Source organism: Crocuta crocuta, unplaced genomic scaffold, assembly GCF_008692635.1.
Source record: "Crocuta crocuta isolate KB4526 unplaced genomic scaffold, BGI_CrCroc_1.0 scaffold91, whole genome shotgun sequence".
NCBI lineage: Eukaryota > Metazoa > Chordata > Mammalia > Carnivora > Hyaenidae > Crocuta > Crocuta crocuta.
Genome location: NW_027551574.1, coordinates 683,510 through 700,402, shown reverse-complemented (window position 1 = coordinate 700,402; position 16,893 = coordinate 683,510). Strand labels below are relative to the sequence as shown.

At 33.4% G+C, this 16,893-nt stretch overlaps 1 protein-coding gene across 5 annotated transcripts in view; it reads left to right on the top strand.

Moving 5' to 3' along the window:
• Positions 1-16,893, top strand: part of KIF2A (kinesin family member 2A) — a 64,044-nt gene that overhangs the window by 40,245 nt on the left and 6,906 nt on the right. For 3 of the 5 annotated variants that reach the window (XM_077751424.1, XM_077751423.1, XM_077751425.1), the window contains 11 exons: positions 2,100-2,190; positions 2,417-2,480; positions 3,029-3,120; positions 3,481-3,623; positions 3,993-4,197; positions 4,906-5,016; positions 6,060-6,127; positions 9,314-9,427; positions 10,302-10,452; positions 13,986-14,087; positions 16,010-16,145. In XM_077751424.1, coding sequence (XP_077607550.1) covers positions 2,100-2,190; positions 2,417-2,480; positions 3,029-3,120; positions 3,481-3,623; positions 3,993-4,197; positions 4,906-5,016; positions 6,060-6,127; positions 9,314-9,427; positions 10,302-10,452; positions 13,986-14,087; positions 16,010-16,145 — 1,277 coding nt within the window. The remainder of the gene's footprint in view (positions 1-2,099; positions 2,191-2,416; positions 2,481-3,028; positions 3,121-3,480; positions 3,624-3,992; positions 4,198-4,905; positions 5,017-6,059; positions 6,128-9,313; positions 9,428-10,301; positions 10,453-13,985; positions 14,088-16,009; positions 16,146-16,893) is intronic. The other 2 variants (XM_077751427.1, XM_077751426.1) reach the window with 1 other exon arrangement.

Sequence of the window (16,893 nt, the reverse complement as noted above, 5' to 3'; positions counted from 1 at the left end):
TCTCCAGAAATGTAGTATGCGTTTTTTTATTCTGAATTTAAACAAGGTTACATAATAAAAATAATAATGAAGGGCACCTGGGTGACTCAGCTGGTTAAGCCTCCAGCTCTTGTTTTTGACTCAGGTCAAGATCTCATGGTTCCTGGGGTCTCTGGGTAGCTCATTTGGTTAAGCATCGAACTTTGGCTCAGGTCATGATCTCACAGTTTGTGAGTTCAAGCCCCATGTTGGGCTCTGTGCTGACAGCTCCAAGTATAGATCCTGCTTCAGATTCTGTGTCTCCTTCTCTCTCTACCCCTCCCCAGCTTGCCCAATATCTCTCCTGTCTCTCTCTCTCTCTCTCTCAAATAAATAAATATTTTAAAAAATCTCACAATTCCTGATTTCAGGCCCCATGCCAGGCTTTGCTGTCAGCACTGTCTCCCTTTCTCTATCCCTCCCCTGTGTGCTCACATGTGTGCATTCTCGCTCTCAAAATAAATAAACTTTAAAGAAAAACAGTGATGAATATTAATACTTGTTCTTTGTAATGCTCGCTTCAAATTATGTTTCTTATTACTAGTTAGATACATTTCCCACACACACACAAATTCACGTATTCAATTTATAAACAACTCGAACTTGCAAGTATTACACAGTGATAGGCTAAATTTTTAGGCCAAATTTAGATTTTCATACCGATTTTCAGCGCAGAGCCTGAGATCCCATGAACCTTGAGTTCCATGATCTGAGCCGAATCCAAGAGTCAGACGCTTAACCAACTGAGCCACCCTTGAATGCTTTTTCATTGCCCTTTCATTTTATAAATATGGCTGGAAAACAAAATTTAAGAATTATTAAGAGTCCTAAGAATTGAAGACTTCCAAATGAAGCATTATTGAAACCAACTTTATTGGTCTTAAGCCAGCAAACTAGGAGTTTAGTTGCAAAGAAAGAGGAGGGAATTAAAGAAGCTGTGAATGTTAGATAGTCTTAAGAAAAATTTATTTTAAAAGGGAACTGTAATTATAAACTATATATTTTTTACCTTTCTGAGAATAGAGTCCTCTCCTCACCCCTAACTTCTTTCTCTCCTTCCACTCCTGCCTCATAAAATACCTATTTGCCTTTGAATTATAAGATATGTTTCTCTGAATATGCTATATTTAGTAACCATTCCTTTTTACCTTATATTTATGCTTCTTAAATTTACCAATATTGACGCTGTCCCCTTTCCTTAACTTTGAGGGAGTGCAAGTTAGGTCTTTCTTGTGTCTAATCACTCTGCAGACCACTTTTCTACTTTTGTTTGACCACTTTTTCTTACTCCCTTTTATTCTATACCTTTTTCAGTTTTGTCTTAATAATTCAGCAGCTGTATAAAGTGTTACCCGTACATTATTTTGAAACCTATATAAAAAGATCTGTTTCCTGTTAAACTTTTTAGGGCTCTTCTCAATGCCCAAAAAAGGCATTGTTCTTCCTTTTAATTTTAACCTTAACAGTGATTACAATAATATATTTGAAAAATAACTCAAACCATAATAATTTTGACATACTTTTCCTGAACTTAGACTATCAACTCCAAACACAGTGTCTTATAACTTACATTTACTTAGCCATGTTCAAGGAAATCCTATCACTTTTCTACTTGAGGATGGTCTTAGAATAATATTTTTGTAGTTTTTTTTTTCCCTTTTAGTTTTTCTCTGTTGAGATTATCACTCTTGATTTGGTTTCTATTAAAATTTTTTGTTATTCATTGTATAAACATTACTGTCTGCCTAATATTTTGATCATTTGTTTATTTTTTAAAACTTTCATATTGTCTAATCTTTATGTAAGTCTAAGCTTAGCTACTGTCATTTTTTTTCTGCCCATTATTATAAACATTATTTATTAGGGAATTGTTTGAAATTCTGCTTTAAAGAGCTTTAAGCAGTATTAATAGGAAATTATTTAAAATTTTTAACAAATCAGTAGACTCAGTTGTAGTCTGACATTTGAGCACATTGATGTGTTAAAAATTTTGGTATAATTTTGTTACTAAGAGTTGATAATTTTACTTATTTAATTTAAATTTTGACAGCACGGTCTGACTAGTATATTTTATCTTTAAGGTTTACAGCTAGACCACTAGTTGAAACTATATTCGAAAGGGGAATGGCTACCTGCTTTGCTTATGGGCAGACTGGAAGTGGAAAAACTCATGTACGTAATTTATTACAGTGGCATCCTGGTGTGAAGCTTGTTTATTTTCCTTAGAGCTTAATTCTAAGAGCTAAATTCTTAAGATTTATTCCTGGTTGGTAGGGGAAAGGGAGAGAGGCAAACCACGAGAGACTCTTGAATGCTGACAAAAACTGAGGACTGATGGACGTGGGGGGGAGNTTCCTGGAAAATGTCTATTATTGTTTCTTTCCTTTTTAACATGTAGACTATGGGAGGTGACTTTTCAGGAAAGAACCAAGATTGTTCTAAAGGAATTTATGCATTAGCAGGTAACTCTTTTTTTTGCATATCATGTGTAATATTCTTGAATATCATTCAGGTGGCTTTGAAATAAAACTTGGAAATACTGATCAGGACTCTAAGAATAAACATAGAGCTAAACTTTCTGTATATTATGTCAGTTTTAGATTGTCAGAGTACTTGAAAGGAATTGTGAGATTATGCTTTTAGGACTGAAATCTTGGTATTTGTGTCCTCTTATCATGTTTGCAGAGCTTAATATTTGTTGTTAAATAGCTGATTTGTGATAAAGCTTCTGTTTGGTGTGGTTGTAGAAATCATCTTACTATGACCAACTATAGTTTTATGTTATTTCTAAAGATAAATAGTAGCATTATTTTACTGAACATTAAAGAGAATGGCATCTATACACTAAATGTCAAAAAACTATTTTTTTTATAAAATTAATGTCATTATTGATGTTATTCTAGGTATAAAGGTTAACTGATTTCCTCTAAATATAGAAAATTTGAATTGCTTTTCAAAGATAGTATTTGTAACATCTTAACAAATTTTCTTCATCTGAAATTCTTGATAGCTCGAGATGTCTTTTTAATGTTAAAGAAGCCAAACTATAAGAAATTAGAACTTCAAGTATATGCAACCTTTTTTGAGATTTACAGTGGAAAGGTAAGTGGAGCTTGAAAAGACTGATTTTGGGGGTGTAGAGGAGGAGTGTTAAATTGTGGTTTAGCGTGTATAACATAAAATTTAACAGTTTAACCATTATTTTGTGTACAAGCTTAGTGGCCTTAATAAATACATTCATGTTGTGTAACCCTTGCCACCACATATTTTTATATATGTTAGAATATCATGTTAGCATCTTGTTGAGATTTTAAAAAATTCCCTCTGAAACGCTCAACTTCAGTGTTGAGCATTATTCTAATTACTCTAATTTTCTGAAATAATTTTTGCCCTCTGATTTTTATAGAACTGATTCTTTTTTCTTCAAGGCTAGTTTTATAATTTGGATTTTTTTTTAAATAGGTGTTTGACTTGCTAAACAGGAAAACGAAATTAAGAGTGTTAGAAGATGGAAAACAGCAGGTTCAAGTGGTAGGCTTACAGGAACGGGAAGTCAAATGTGTTGAAGATGTACTGAAACTCATTGACATAGGCAATAGTTGCAGGTAAATCTCATTTTAATTAGGGGAAACTTAATTTCTTAATCAGTTTTAGAAACTTTGGGTTTCTAAACAAAGGAAAGGTATACTCATTGCATCTTGGCAGTAAAAAGTTGTTCATAAAAACTTTTACTGTTACTTGTAACTTTGAGTCACATCTACTATATTGATAATTATACTACAAAAGAACACAAGTGTGCCAGATTAAATTGTATGAATCCGGTTATATTACAGTGTTGTAACTCCCATTGTCTCTTTTGTATTTAAATGATGAGAACTGGGTAATTTTTCTTGTTTTTTAGTGACAATACTGTGGTTTGAAACATAAAAACTGAAGGGTTTTTTGTATCTAAAATATGCTTAATCACATTGTAGAACATCCGGTCAAACATCTGCTAATGCACATTCATCTCGGAGCCATGCAGTGTTTCAGATCATTCTTAGAAGGAAAGGAAAACTACATGGCAAATTTTCTCTCATTGATTTGGCTGGAAATGAACGAGGAGCTGATACTTCCAGTGCAGACAGGCAAACCAGGCTTGAAGGTGCTGAAATTAATAAAAGCCTTTTAGCACTCAAGGTAAATGAAATGCATTTATTGTGAAAAGTCTTTGGCTTTTGACTTTAATTTTGTTTAGAGTATCTACAAAATGATAGTACTTGTAACGTCTAATAAGTGAGAGAAGTTACCAGAATTTACTTATTTATATTTACAGTTTTAGATTTATATTATGTCCAGAAATTTTCTTTATACATACTCATTTTTTTTTTAAGAGTAATAGAGGACCAATTTTGAGCCTACTTAGTAAGGTTCCATAGGACTTTAGTCAGTCATTTTATCTTAGAAGAAGGCAAGGAACCACAAAACTCAGCTAAGAAATATTGTCTCAGGAAAATGTAGAATGGCTTTCAGAAAGATAGAGAGGGCAGTGTTATATCCTTCCTTGACTAGAAAGGGAAGAATTGAAAAGACTGCTAAAACATTATATTTTTTCTTTTGTAGCACCACTTTCAAAGTAGCTTTTTATCCTATTGTCTGTCCTTTCTTAATAGTAGTCATAGTCTCCGGAAGAATCTTTTGGAATAAGTACTTTGTTGTTGTTTAATTTCATTTTCTTGAAGTAAGAGATATGAGACCGTCTTTACTGTGCTGTAAACCTGTTGGTAGAGTTTCCAGAGCTGATCAGATCTTAAATGTTAGGGTTTTAATAAAAGATCTTTTAAATAATTAATTAAGATAACTCTTTATAAGAAGCCTAATCTGTGAAACTTCTTTCTTAATTTTTAGGAGTGCATCAGAGCCTTAGGTAGAAATAAACCTCATACTCCTTTCAGAGCAAGTAAACTCACTCAGGTGTTAAGAGATTCATTCATAGGTGAAAATTCTCGTACCTGCATGGTAAGTTTATGTTTGTTTTTTGTTTATTTGTTTTGTTTTAATTCTGAATAATAACTCACACTATCTGTGGCAAGATTATAATGCACATTAATAACAATCATTTAAATCCTTCTATTGTGAGAGATACAGTGATACTTAAGATGTGGTCCCTGCCAATCTGATAGAGAGGATTATATTGCAGTTATAATTCCAACATCTGAGTCTTCTTGAGGTTGGTCTTCATTGATTTTTATTTTCCTTGAGTATGAGTCACACTTTTTTTATTTCTTAGTATGTCTAGTAATTTTGGGTTATATCATTTTCACTCTGAATAAATACCTTAAATGGACACTCCAGATTTTCTTCTGTTCTAAAAATTATTGAGTTTCTTGTTGTTGTTTTAGCAAGAAGTGAACTTATTGAACTTCAGACTCTTGTCTCCCTGCTGTGGGCAGCAACTAAAATTAAAACCTCTTAGTTCTTTTAGACTTAGCTGTGTTGCTTGGCTTAAGCCTCGTGTATGCCTGGTTCAGGAGTTAGCCAGAGATTTGGGCAGTTTATATGTAGAATTTCTGGTTGTCAAGATTACCTCCCTCCATGGTTATCTCCCTCTTCTGGGACAAACCTCACTTTCTAGCTGCTACAGTTCCTACCTCCAAACTCTGTCCTTTAGTTTAACCAGTAAATTTCCAGTTTTTTAATGAAGTTTTAGTTGCCCTGTGTGGGAGCAGTAGGGCTTGTCCTTGGGTGAAAAAGCTGATGTGTAGGGGTGGGGAGGGAGGATGGGAACCCTCACTCTGTGCCCTTCCCTTCTATGTGTTGATCTCCATTTTCTGCCTGATTTAAATCATTTTCTAGTGCTTTCATAGAGTGCTTTATATTTTATATGGTTTATAATTATTACCTGATTTATGGGTGTGATATAACAAATTATCTTAGAGTTTAGATATTATAAATTTTTTTTGTTTAATAACCATTTTGAGATTAGATCTTGATGAGCTATATATTGGTATTACTGTCTTCATTTATAACATTTTCTTTACCTTTGCATATTTCTCCCATAGATTGCCACAATCTCTCCAGGAATGGCATCTTGTGAAAATACTCTTAATACATTAAGATATGCAAATAGGTATGAGAAATAGTTATTCATTTGTAAATTTGAGGGGAATAGAGCAATATTTTGTTTGACTTAATATCTGATAGGATAAATTGTATTATATTTTTCTGTCAGTTTTTTTAAAGTTTTTGCATGTTTTTCATTAAGATGATATGTACAGTCATTTGATCAAGTTCTGAAAATACATGGAAATGTGTAATTTGGAAAGAGATTCAGATCTTTAATAGAATTGGCTTTTCTATCCTAGAGCATGATTACATTTTTCTGTTTCACCAAGTTATATTTCATATTATTTTACTACATTTAAATAATGCAGATTTTTTGTATTATGAGAGTATGAGGGGTCCAGTCAGTGTTTCCTAAATTGTTTTTTCTGTAAGCAAAAAATTGTATCTGACAATACTAAGTGTTTTATGTGGGGGAGTCCAGGTGTGAGTGAGTAATGGTAGCACATTTCTTTCTGGTGTTCTATATGAGTTACATTTATTATTCATGTCATTAGGTGACAAACTCTAATGGACAATGGCATTATTACAATGAAAGGACAGAAAGCATTATAGACTTAATTTATTCCTTATAGTCATGAAATGCCCTTGGAAATTTGGATTATGATGGGCATATTTCTGTTTGTTTCACAAATTGTTCCCATTGCTCATTTTGAAAAAGTGACTATATAGTTTTAAATTTCTATTATCACATACTGCATTTGTGATTTTAATTTTTAGAGATCAGATTCCTCTTTGTATTTCATTTCTGCTGTGGACATTCTCTTAATTTTGTTGAACCACAAGTATTTATCCTATTCCTTTATTTTAATTGCTGTGGAAGTTTTTTATTTTTAATCTTTTTAAAAAATAGGAAATATATATATATACAGAAAAGTACCAAAAACATAACTGAATAATCTAATAAATTTATAAAGTGAAAATTCCGGTCATCAAGTTGAAATAGAATGTTTCTACCTGTCTGTAAAGTTCCTCATATGTTCCCTCCTGATTACAAATCCTGAATAACATGTCCAAATCCATTAATCTCTAACCCAAGGTAGAAATTGCCTTGATTTCTGTGGCATAATTTTCTGGGTTTTCTTTCTTTCTAAAAATTGTTTTTAACTACCTATGAATGTATCCCTGAACATACACATAGGTACCTCTATTTGGACATTACATAAATGGAATCATACCCTTTGTTCTTTTGTAACTTGATTTTATTTCACCTGAAGAGATTTTTCAAAATAATAGTAAAAAGTTTTGTAAAATATAAGCTTATTGATATTTTATAAAAAGATTAAGATAAAATAACTTATTTTAAAAATATAATGAAGCTTTATTTCTGAATGTAATCCTTTATAAACTTTTAATTATGGGCTCTGAGCTACAGACATTTATAGTACTTTTAATTGATTTTTTATAATGAACATTTCTGGTATGTAGGGTTTTAATCATTAAATTGCTTCTTATTTCAAAATTATCCATGGGAGAGATGAGGAACAGCTTAGGATAGCAGAATATTGCCATCTTGTAGAATTAAAACAGAAAAAATCCTCCATGTCTTTAGACTTCAAACTGCAGAAGAATCTTCCTAAGGTCACAATCCTATATCTGGCCATTGCTCTAGTTCATTTAGGTCCTACTTGATGTTTTAATTTGTTTTCCTGTAGTATACTTTATCTGCAACATGACTAACCATCTCGGTCAAGTAATTCTGTCTTTTCTTTCTAAATCTCCAGGAATAAAGTCTTTCAACCTTTCTTGATAGCTCATTTGAGGAATATGATTCCTGCATATAGTATTTACTGTTGGAGTTGGGCAAGAGGACTTGGAATAGAGGAAAATATTAGCCTATTAGAGTAATTTGAATTAGGAGATTCTGAAAGAATCCTAAATGGAATTGGGAGTAAAAAGAGTTACATCAGCATTAGAAATTTAGTCAGTCTGTGTTGTGAATAAGTTTTCCAAAATGACTATAAAGGATGAAGGGCAGCAGAATCCCATATTGAACCTGTGACAGCAGACATTACCAGTAGATTAAAGGAAGATTGTAAGTAGAAGAAATAATTAGTTTCATCTACATGATATTAATGTGATCTGTGTGGACTGTTTATGACTGTCATTTCATTTAGATCAAACCTAAAAGAAATAATGAGAAAAACAGGTGGTTAGTATATTGAATTTTTAAATATAACATAATGTTTATACTTAAGGCAATGTTTGAATCTCACTCATGCCATGTTCTGATTGAATAACTATGGGTAAGATATTTTCTTGCTCTGAACCACTGTCTCATCTGTGAAATGGCAAAAATAATATCACAGGACTGTTGTAAGAATTAGATAATATGATGCCTAAAATATACTAATCATAATACCTGACATGTAGGAAGTACTACTGTTATAAAGTGGGATTGGCCCAACGGGGACATAGGGAATAACAAAGATAGGGTTAGAAAAGCTGTAATTTGGTTAAATATAACTATTAGAGACATTAACCAAAGCAATTTAAATTCCATTGCTAAATAGGCTCTCCTTTTTGTCAGTTTATTTGAGATAGAGAGAGAGAAAAAGAGAGAGAAAGAGAGAACACCATCAAGGCAGGGGCAGGGAGAGGGAGAAAGAATCCCAAGCAGGCTCCACATCATTACTGTGGAGCTTGACATGGGACTTGATATCACAAACTGTGAGATCATGACCTGAGCTGAAATCAAGAGTCAGACATTTAACCAACTGAGCCACCCAGGCACCTCTAACAAGGCTTTTCTTTAACCAGGTTCTTCATTTCAACCAAACACAGAAAAGTATTTGAATGACTGCTCTCTAGTTGTACCAAGGATGGTTTATAGCTAATACCATTCAAGATGCATAAGAAAGAAGTTAATTGATTACAGTGTGTGCCATTCGGACTTAACCCTCTAGTGTTCTCTTTTAAATAAGAAGACGATAAGGGTATTGAGGGCTCATTAATGCTAATAAAATATTTGTGGTATTGACTGCACAAGGAAATTTGATTAGTCAGTAGGACAGAGAGTCAAAAACTTCTTAAAATTGATTATTTTTTCAATATTCTAAATGCAGTAAGTCACAACAATGTTGATATCTTTTTCTAAACAAATTAAACTGAATACTGAATGAAAACTTGAAATGTGCATTGCTGTCTTTACAAGAGCATTTTCTTTTAATTTGTTGCTGTTTTGGTGCTGCAGAGTAAAGGAGTTTGGAATTAGTCCATCAGACATTCCCTTCTCACAGGGTAGTGGCAGTCGCCCTGATCTCTCTCCTTCTTATGAGTATGACGACTTTTCTCCTTCGATTACCAGGTCTACTTCCCTTTTATGCATAAGATACTTATTTTAATAATTTCTTTTGACTTGCATTACATATAAATATCTCATTTATACTTGTTTTGTTCTGAGCCATTTTATTTTTCATTTTCATTTCATTTGACAGGTGATGGTTATTCTGCATGATCTTCATTTTTGTGTACTTTATTAATTTATTTGCTTTAAAGTATTGATTTAGAATTCAGGCTTCCTATTTCCCCTCATATTTTTAAGGATGATGTCATCTTTGCATATTTATAGTTGAGAGATAAACTGTCTTGTTTAAAGTGAGAAGTTTACCATTATTCATATGTTCTTATAAATTTCCTTGTCTCCAAGGAAATAACAAGGATCTTCTTTAGGACATGTACCTTCCTACTATGTAAATTGAAGTATAATAGGTAAACATTTTTTAAATGATAGTTTATAACTTATAATCTTTATACAATAGAAATATGATTGTTTCACATGTAGCTGCAACTAAAAAATATACAAAGTGTATTAAATTCTCTGATTTTGGCAATAATCCATTTATTAATCTAAGTGAATTTTTTTGTTTATAAAATTCAGTTATAAAAAGTTTCTTTTTACTTTGAAATACTGAATTTACCTACTTAGCTAATTGTCATTCATTATGTACATAATTATATTTGAAATACTTGTAAAGTTACCTCAGTAAAATCTGAAAGTTAAATAGCCAAACATCCCTTTAGTCTTTCTGCGCATTTCAGGTAAACTTGATCTGGAAAGCTGACATCATCATGAATCTTAACATGTTTAATTGAATCGCCTTTTTATTGAATAGGTTGGTATTTTCTTGTTCTTCTGTATGTGACTTTGCTAATTTTAGGTACCTCTTATGTATTTATAGGGTGAAAGAACTGACTGTGGATCCAACTGCTGCTGGTGATGTCCGTCCAATAATGCACCATCCACCAAATCAGATTGATGACTTAGAGGCACAGTGGGGTGTGGGGAGTTCCCCTCAGAGAGATGATCTAAAACTTCTTTGTGAACAAAATGTGAGTGAGAATATAGTTATAATTATCTGATTTTAGTTCGTTTTATCAGTAGCAGAATTTAATAGTTGAAAACTACTGTCTAAGTCAGGGGTTAGCAGACTGACAGCCTCTGGGCCAGCCATCTGTTTTTACAAATAAAGTTTTACTTAATTATGGCCAACACCTAATCATTTACAGGTTATCTGGCTGCATTCTTAGTACAAAAGCAATGACAAAGATTATAACATTTAGCAGCCCAGAATAGGTGCTTTCTCGCCCTTTAAAAAGTCTGGAGGGGGTGCCTGGGTGGCTTAGTTGGTTAAGTGTCCGACTTTGGCTCAGGTCATGATCTCACAGTTCGTGGGTTCGAGCCCTGCATCAGGCTCTGTGCTGCCAGCTAGCTCAGATCCTGGAGCCTGCTTCAGATTCTGTGTCTCCCTCTCTCTCTGACCCTCCCCTGCTCAACGCTCTCTCTTGTTCTCGCTCTCTCTCTCTCACAAGTACATTAAAAAAACATTAAAAAAAAAGAAAAAAGTTTGTAGACCCCAGGTTCACCAGGGTGGCTAGTCGGTTAAGCTACTGACTCTTGATTGACTCTTGATTTCTTCTCAGGTCATGGTTTCATGGTTTCTTGGGTTCGGATTCCACATTGGGCTCTGCGCTGGCAGTGCAGACCCTGCTTGGGATTCTCTCTCTCGCTGCCTCCTTTCACACTGTCTCGGTCTCTCTCAAAATAAATAAGCTTAAAACAAAACAAAGTTTGCTGACCTCTGATCTAAACTACTTTTTTTCCAGATTTTATATCCGTATTAAATTTTGGGGATCTTAAAAGTAATACAGGGGAAAAAAATTAAGAATTATGCATACCATATATTATACACACAGCTTAAAAGCACAATTAACTCAAACACATGCATATATGTCCCCCATTGTATAAGGACTGAGGGGTATATAAAGAAGTAACATAAAAGCACAAACAATACACATTTTCACATAGTTACTTTAACATATTGAAGGGATTCCTTTATGTGAGATGTGAATGTTTATTTAATTATTTTTTTAATAATTTTAATTATTTAAATATTTTTGAACTATTTTTAAAATAAATGAAAATAAAAATTTCATTTAAAAAATCTATATAGTTTTATATAATTTTTCTCTCAGTAAGAATCTTACATAGTATTTTGTCATGATAAAAGGTGGCATTTAACTAGTTTTTTACTACATAACTTACATTTGGTGAGCATTTTATTTATTATCTGATATAATCCTTAAAATTTGATGTGGTAGTTACTGTAATTATTTCTGCCACTTAACTGATTTTCTAAAAGGTGAAGGAACTCAGCCAAGATCATACAAAAAGCAAGCACTAAAGCCACAACTGAAATCTTCATCTTTCTTATGTGAGAGCCAAATCTTAGGTTAACTAAATGTATTGTTAGCTGCAATAATGAAATAATCTTTGGAAATCATATAACTTTAAGTTAATGTTTTTATACTTTTTAACTCCAGTCCACAATATTCTGGAGTAGCAAATGGACATACTACTTTTGGTTACCATGTTCCAGGTTAATGTCTGTTAATTATGAAGACTTAACGTAGTGGTCCTTAGCTAGGAATGATTTGGCCTGCCAGGGAAAAATGTATAAAGTCATTTTTGGTTGTCACTTCTAGTGGGTATAGGTCAGAGATGCTGTTAAACATCATACGAGGTATAGGACAGTCTTCCCTAGAACCCCAAATGTCAGTAGTGCCAAAATGGAGAACCCTGGTTTAAAAATAAGACTTTGGAACCACAGAAAATAAGGAACTGAAAATGAGATCCTGACCTTAGTCTGTCCCCTTCTCCAAAAGTTTTGAAGGGTGATAAAGCTGCCTTTAGAATTCTTAAACCATGTATTGTACCTAGATATGGTGCCTTATAAGGATTTAGAAAACCAGAACAAGATAGGCTGCTATAGAGCAGACCTTTCCCATTTTATTCTTTTGGGTTGGGTCTTTGTAGGACCTTCATTTGGAGACGTTGACTAGGCTTTTTTTTTTTTTTTTTAATGTTTTTGTTTTTGTTTTTTTTTATTTATTTCTGAGAGAGAGAGAGACAGCATGAGCAGGGGAGGGTCAGAGAGAGAGGGCGACACAGAATCCGAAAGAGGCTCCAGGCTCTGAGCTTTCAGCACAGAGCCCGATGCGGGGCTCGAACCCACGAACCATGAGATCATGACCTCACCTGAAGTCAGATGCTTAACCGACTGAGCCACCCAGGCGCCCCCAGAGGCTTTTAAGCATAATACCATGAGTTCTTGCAGCCTCTTCCATATTTGAAAGTGTGTGGGTTTTATTGAATTTTGCCACCCCTATGAAACTATCTTGAGGTGGTTCACCATTAGCCTTAAGTATTGGTGCACATGTACATATTGTTAAGTTTTAACAAGGCAAATTAAAATAGGATAGTGTCTAAGATTTGCCTTAGAGAGAAAACCGACACAAGTACACAAACTAGAAGATAATAAAGTGCATTAGAATTCCAGAAAATAGTTGTATAAACAGAAAAGTATTTTAAGACTGCAGGGAAGTGATAGGAACTTAAATAATATCTTAAAGCAGAGGAAGGAGGACATTCTGGGCCTTAAAGGGAGGTGGGCAGGTAAAATGAGTAAAGTTGGTTGAATGTGTTTATCGGAGAGACGGGGAGAGAGGGAAAGAATAATGCTTGCATGTCTTAATAAAAACAGATGCCTGTTTCCTGAAGGGAAGATAAAAAGGTCTTTGGCCAACTTGATTATATAAACTTGTAGGGATGGTAGTATACTGATGAAAGAGTCAATTGTCTCTTTATAATATTTAACCAAAATATGTACATATATTCAGAATCGTGTATTTTGTTTGAAAAACATTCCTTTTTCTTACATTTTATAAAATGATTTTAAGTAAACCTCGTCACTAAAGCCACATTTTGAGACAGTAAATGATTAGACATTGGGGTTGGGAAAGAAGTTCACAAAGAAAGAAAGGCTAGAGAAGTTTTTTTTGTTGATGAAGTAATTGTCAACTAAGATTTCTGTAAATACTGGAAGCACGTTGTGTGGTGTAACTCAGAAATTAAGACTGAGTAAGAGTTGAGACCTTCAGAACACTAATTTGATAGTCACAGTCATGAAAGACATTATCTTGAAATTACTCTTCTGGTGAAAAGATGTAAAAGACATACATATGATTTAAATTGTTAGTAAAAATTAAACAGTATTGAAAAAATATGTCAGCATGTTTATTGCTTGCAGTAAATGTATTTTTGAAAAGTTGCACTATTCCAAAAGGGATTGCCTTTTTAGGGTAATTCAGCAGTAAAGTCTGGGCTAAGTGAAAATTATCCCTTAATATGGCTTAAAATGTGGGGTATCTTATTGTGGCTTTACCTTTTATATTATATTTTGGTAGTTTTTATCTTTTAAGCCTCCTCAGATCCTAAAAGGCATTTTTATAAATGACATAGAAAAACTAGTTTTTTGTAACGTTTAAAATGTAAAGCACTAACTTTTAAAACTGTTCATCTTAAGGAAGAAGAGGTTTCTCCTCAATTGTTTACTTTCCACGAAGCTGTCTCACAAATGGTAGAAATGGAAGAACAAGTTGTAGAAGATCACAGGGCAGTGTTCCAGGTAAAGTTAAGACAGGACCTTTCATCAAAATGTTTCTTTAGGGAAATTAAAAACTTTCATAATACTTCAAATATCACACCAGTCTAAAAATATACTTGTGTGTATGTGTGTGTGTATTAGTAGGGTATATGACATGGGATATTTTGAACAGAATGATTGATGGTTACAGTGTTTCTTTAGCACTATGGTGAAAGGATCTGGTTTTTTGCTTTAGTTAGTTGTCTACTTTTAGAGAAGGGTTGAACTTCTCCCCTCCACTATCCCTTTGTCTCTGTTAGGCCAGTTTATTTGACAGCAGTAAGAAAAACATCTAAGGGTTATCAGAGCATTTGAGGAAATATCTTTCTTTGATTGCTTCAGGGGAGATAGGGTACTGTCAGTGACAGATGAGTAAGGGGTGTTAAGTCCTTGCCTGTCGCAGTAACCCTTGATGTATTCATCCCATTGTGTTCAGCCAGTTAAAAGCACATTTGCTGTATCATTTCCCTCTTGCCCCCCCCACCCCCTTTTTTAATGAGAAAATATCCTAGAGGGTGATACTTACAAGGACCATAGATAAGGTTTGGATATCATTATGGGTCCAGACTATAAATATGTTCTGAGAAATAAGTGAACAATTGCTCAGTCTTTCTTTTGACCTATGTTCTTTCTCTGATGTTGAAGAAATATTTATAAACAAATATTAACATGACTCAGCTGTAGGCCATTTAAGCACCTGGATAAAAGGCTCCAAATATAAGTGAACTAATTTATTTTATAAATTGAGAATAGGATGTACATGCATTGAGACTGTTACAGTTTTGGTCAAACTCTTATGAGAATCTATTTAGAGGCCTAGATATTAAATCAAGAAAGGACACTTGTAGTTTAAGAAAATTGTGTCCTTTTGGAGCAAAGCGTCTTTCAAAAAAAAGACCATTGTTTCCTACTCTGCCATTTTATGGTAAAGTCTAAAAGTTCTTTGCTTTTTGGCAGAACTGGATATTTTGAGTCCAGTATTCTTTTTACAATTCCATTTATTTTTCTTCCATACTGTGATCTGCCACTTCTCAAAGTAGGGTTTTGTTTTTAAAAATTAAGTAGATAGCTAAAGAAAAAGAAAAAATAGTGTTGTTGTATGTGTATATGTATTTTAGTTGATAACTTGTATAGTTTTCTCATAGACTATACCTACGTTAGGCAATTCTACCTGATAATACACAGTCTAGTTATAATTAGCAACTAAGTTACATTGAAAACTAGAAAGTGCCCATGTTTATATCCTTAAACTCTAAAATTTCAGAATGAACTGAACTTGTTAATAATCACTGTGATTCATGACATTGCTAGGAAATGAAACTCCTAAATTCCACATTTTCTAAACTCACTTAAGAATGAAGTTTCCCTAAAGCACTTATGAATAGTAAGTAGCTACTACCTAGTGGTTTGACTCTTCTAAAATTGGCTGTCCCTTATAGTTAAAATAATTTTGAAGAGCTAGTATTTAGCCACTGTGAGGCTCCAAATGGGGATGTAAATTCTAGATGATTTGCAAGTTCTAGGCTACCATAGACCTCATTTGATTGCTCAGTAGCTTTGTTATACATTCTTCCCCAATTTTAGGGATAGCTACTAAAGTTTTGAGAATTAATGTGCTCACTGATACTTATGTGTTTGATTTATTCTCTTCCCCAAACCCTTACCCAGAGCAAAATAAAAGAAAAATGAAGTCCTCTTGCTTGGCTTATCATATTTGTTTTTGTGTTCAAATTTAAGGAAATATTTCTGAATTTTATTCTATAAATAGAGATGTTTTATACTTATTAATATTTTAGAGAATACCGTCTTCAGTATGTTTGATTATATTTAGCATATGTGAAATTTTTTAAGGGTCTTTGTCTTACAAAGAGGCTTATTGGATTGTTGAATTTTTGTCCTTTTAGGAATCTATTCGATGGTTAGAAGATGAAAAGGCTCTCCTAGAGATGACTGAAGAAGTAGATTATGATGTAGATTCATATGCTACTCAACTTGAAGCTATTCTTGAGCAAAAAATAGACATTTTAACTGAGCTGCGGGGTAATTCCTTTTTCATTTTAGTGTTTTAAATCGACATAATATTTGTATATAATTAGTGGAGGATTTCATATTGCAAGAGGACATCTGTAATAAAAATTATGGGCACCATTTAATACATTTCCAGAGGTATTTAAAGACAAACCAGTCATTCTGTTTTTTTCTGAAAACATGGGGTATTATTCCAAGTGTGCTTTAGTTGTCTTTTCTCTTAAGGCATTTGAAAAGATAAAAGTATATTATGATTAAAGAGGGAAAATGTATTTTAACAAGTCTGTAAATTTTATACACTCATTCACATTTTTAGCTTGCTAGGTCAGTGCTTTTCAGAATGATTTTGCTTAAGTCTACTCAGGGCCATCCCTTCTCCAGCCTCCTATCTGCATTCATCTCTTTTCTGTGCATCTGTGTCATGTTTTTCCTTTGAACACTTCTTTTAAAATACCAGGGGTAAGGTTTCAAGACCTTGAGTAACTCAGGACCTTTCAACAGCTCTTCTTTCTACTTTGTTAATGAGGGAAGCATGTGACTTACCCACATGCCTTGTCTTGGCGTAGTAATTAGGTTATCTGTAGCTTCAGAAATGCATTTGTTGTATGTGCTTATTTCATAGGCATTAGCAAATTAGTTGTCTCCATTTATATGCGAATGGACATCTGTGTATGTGTACATGAAATGCAGCGTGAAACCCAATTGAAATAGCTAGTTTTTAGCCCCAGACTGGCTAAGTTTTTCAAGTAGGGTCTTTGTG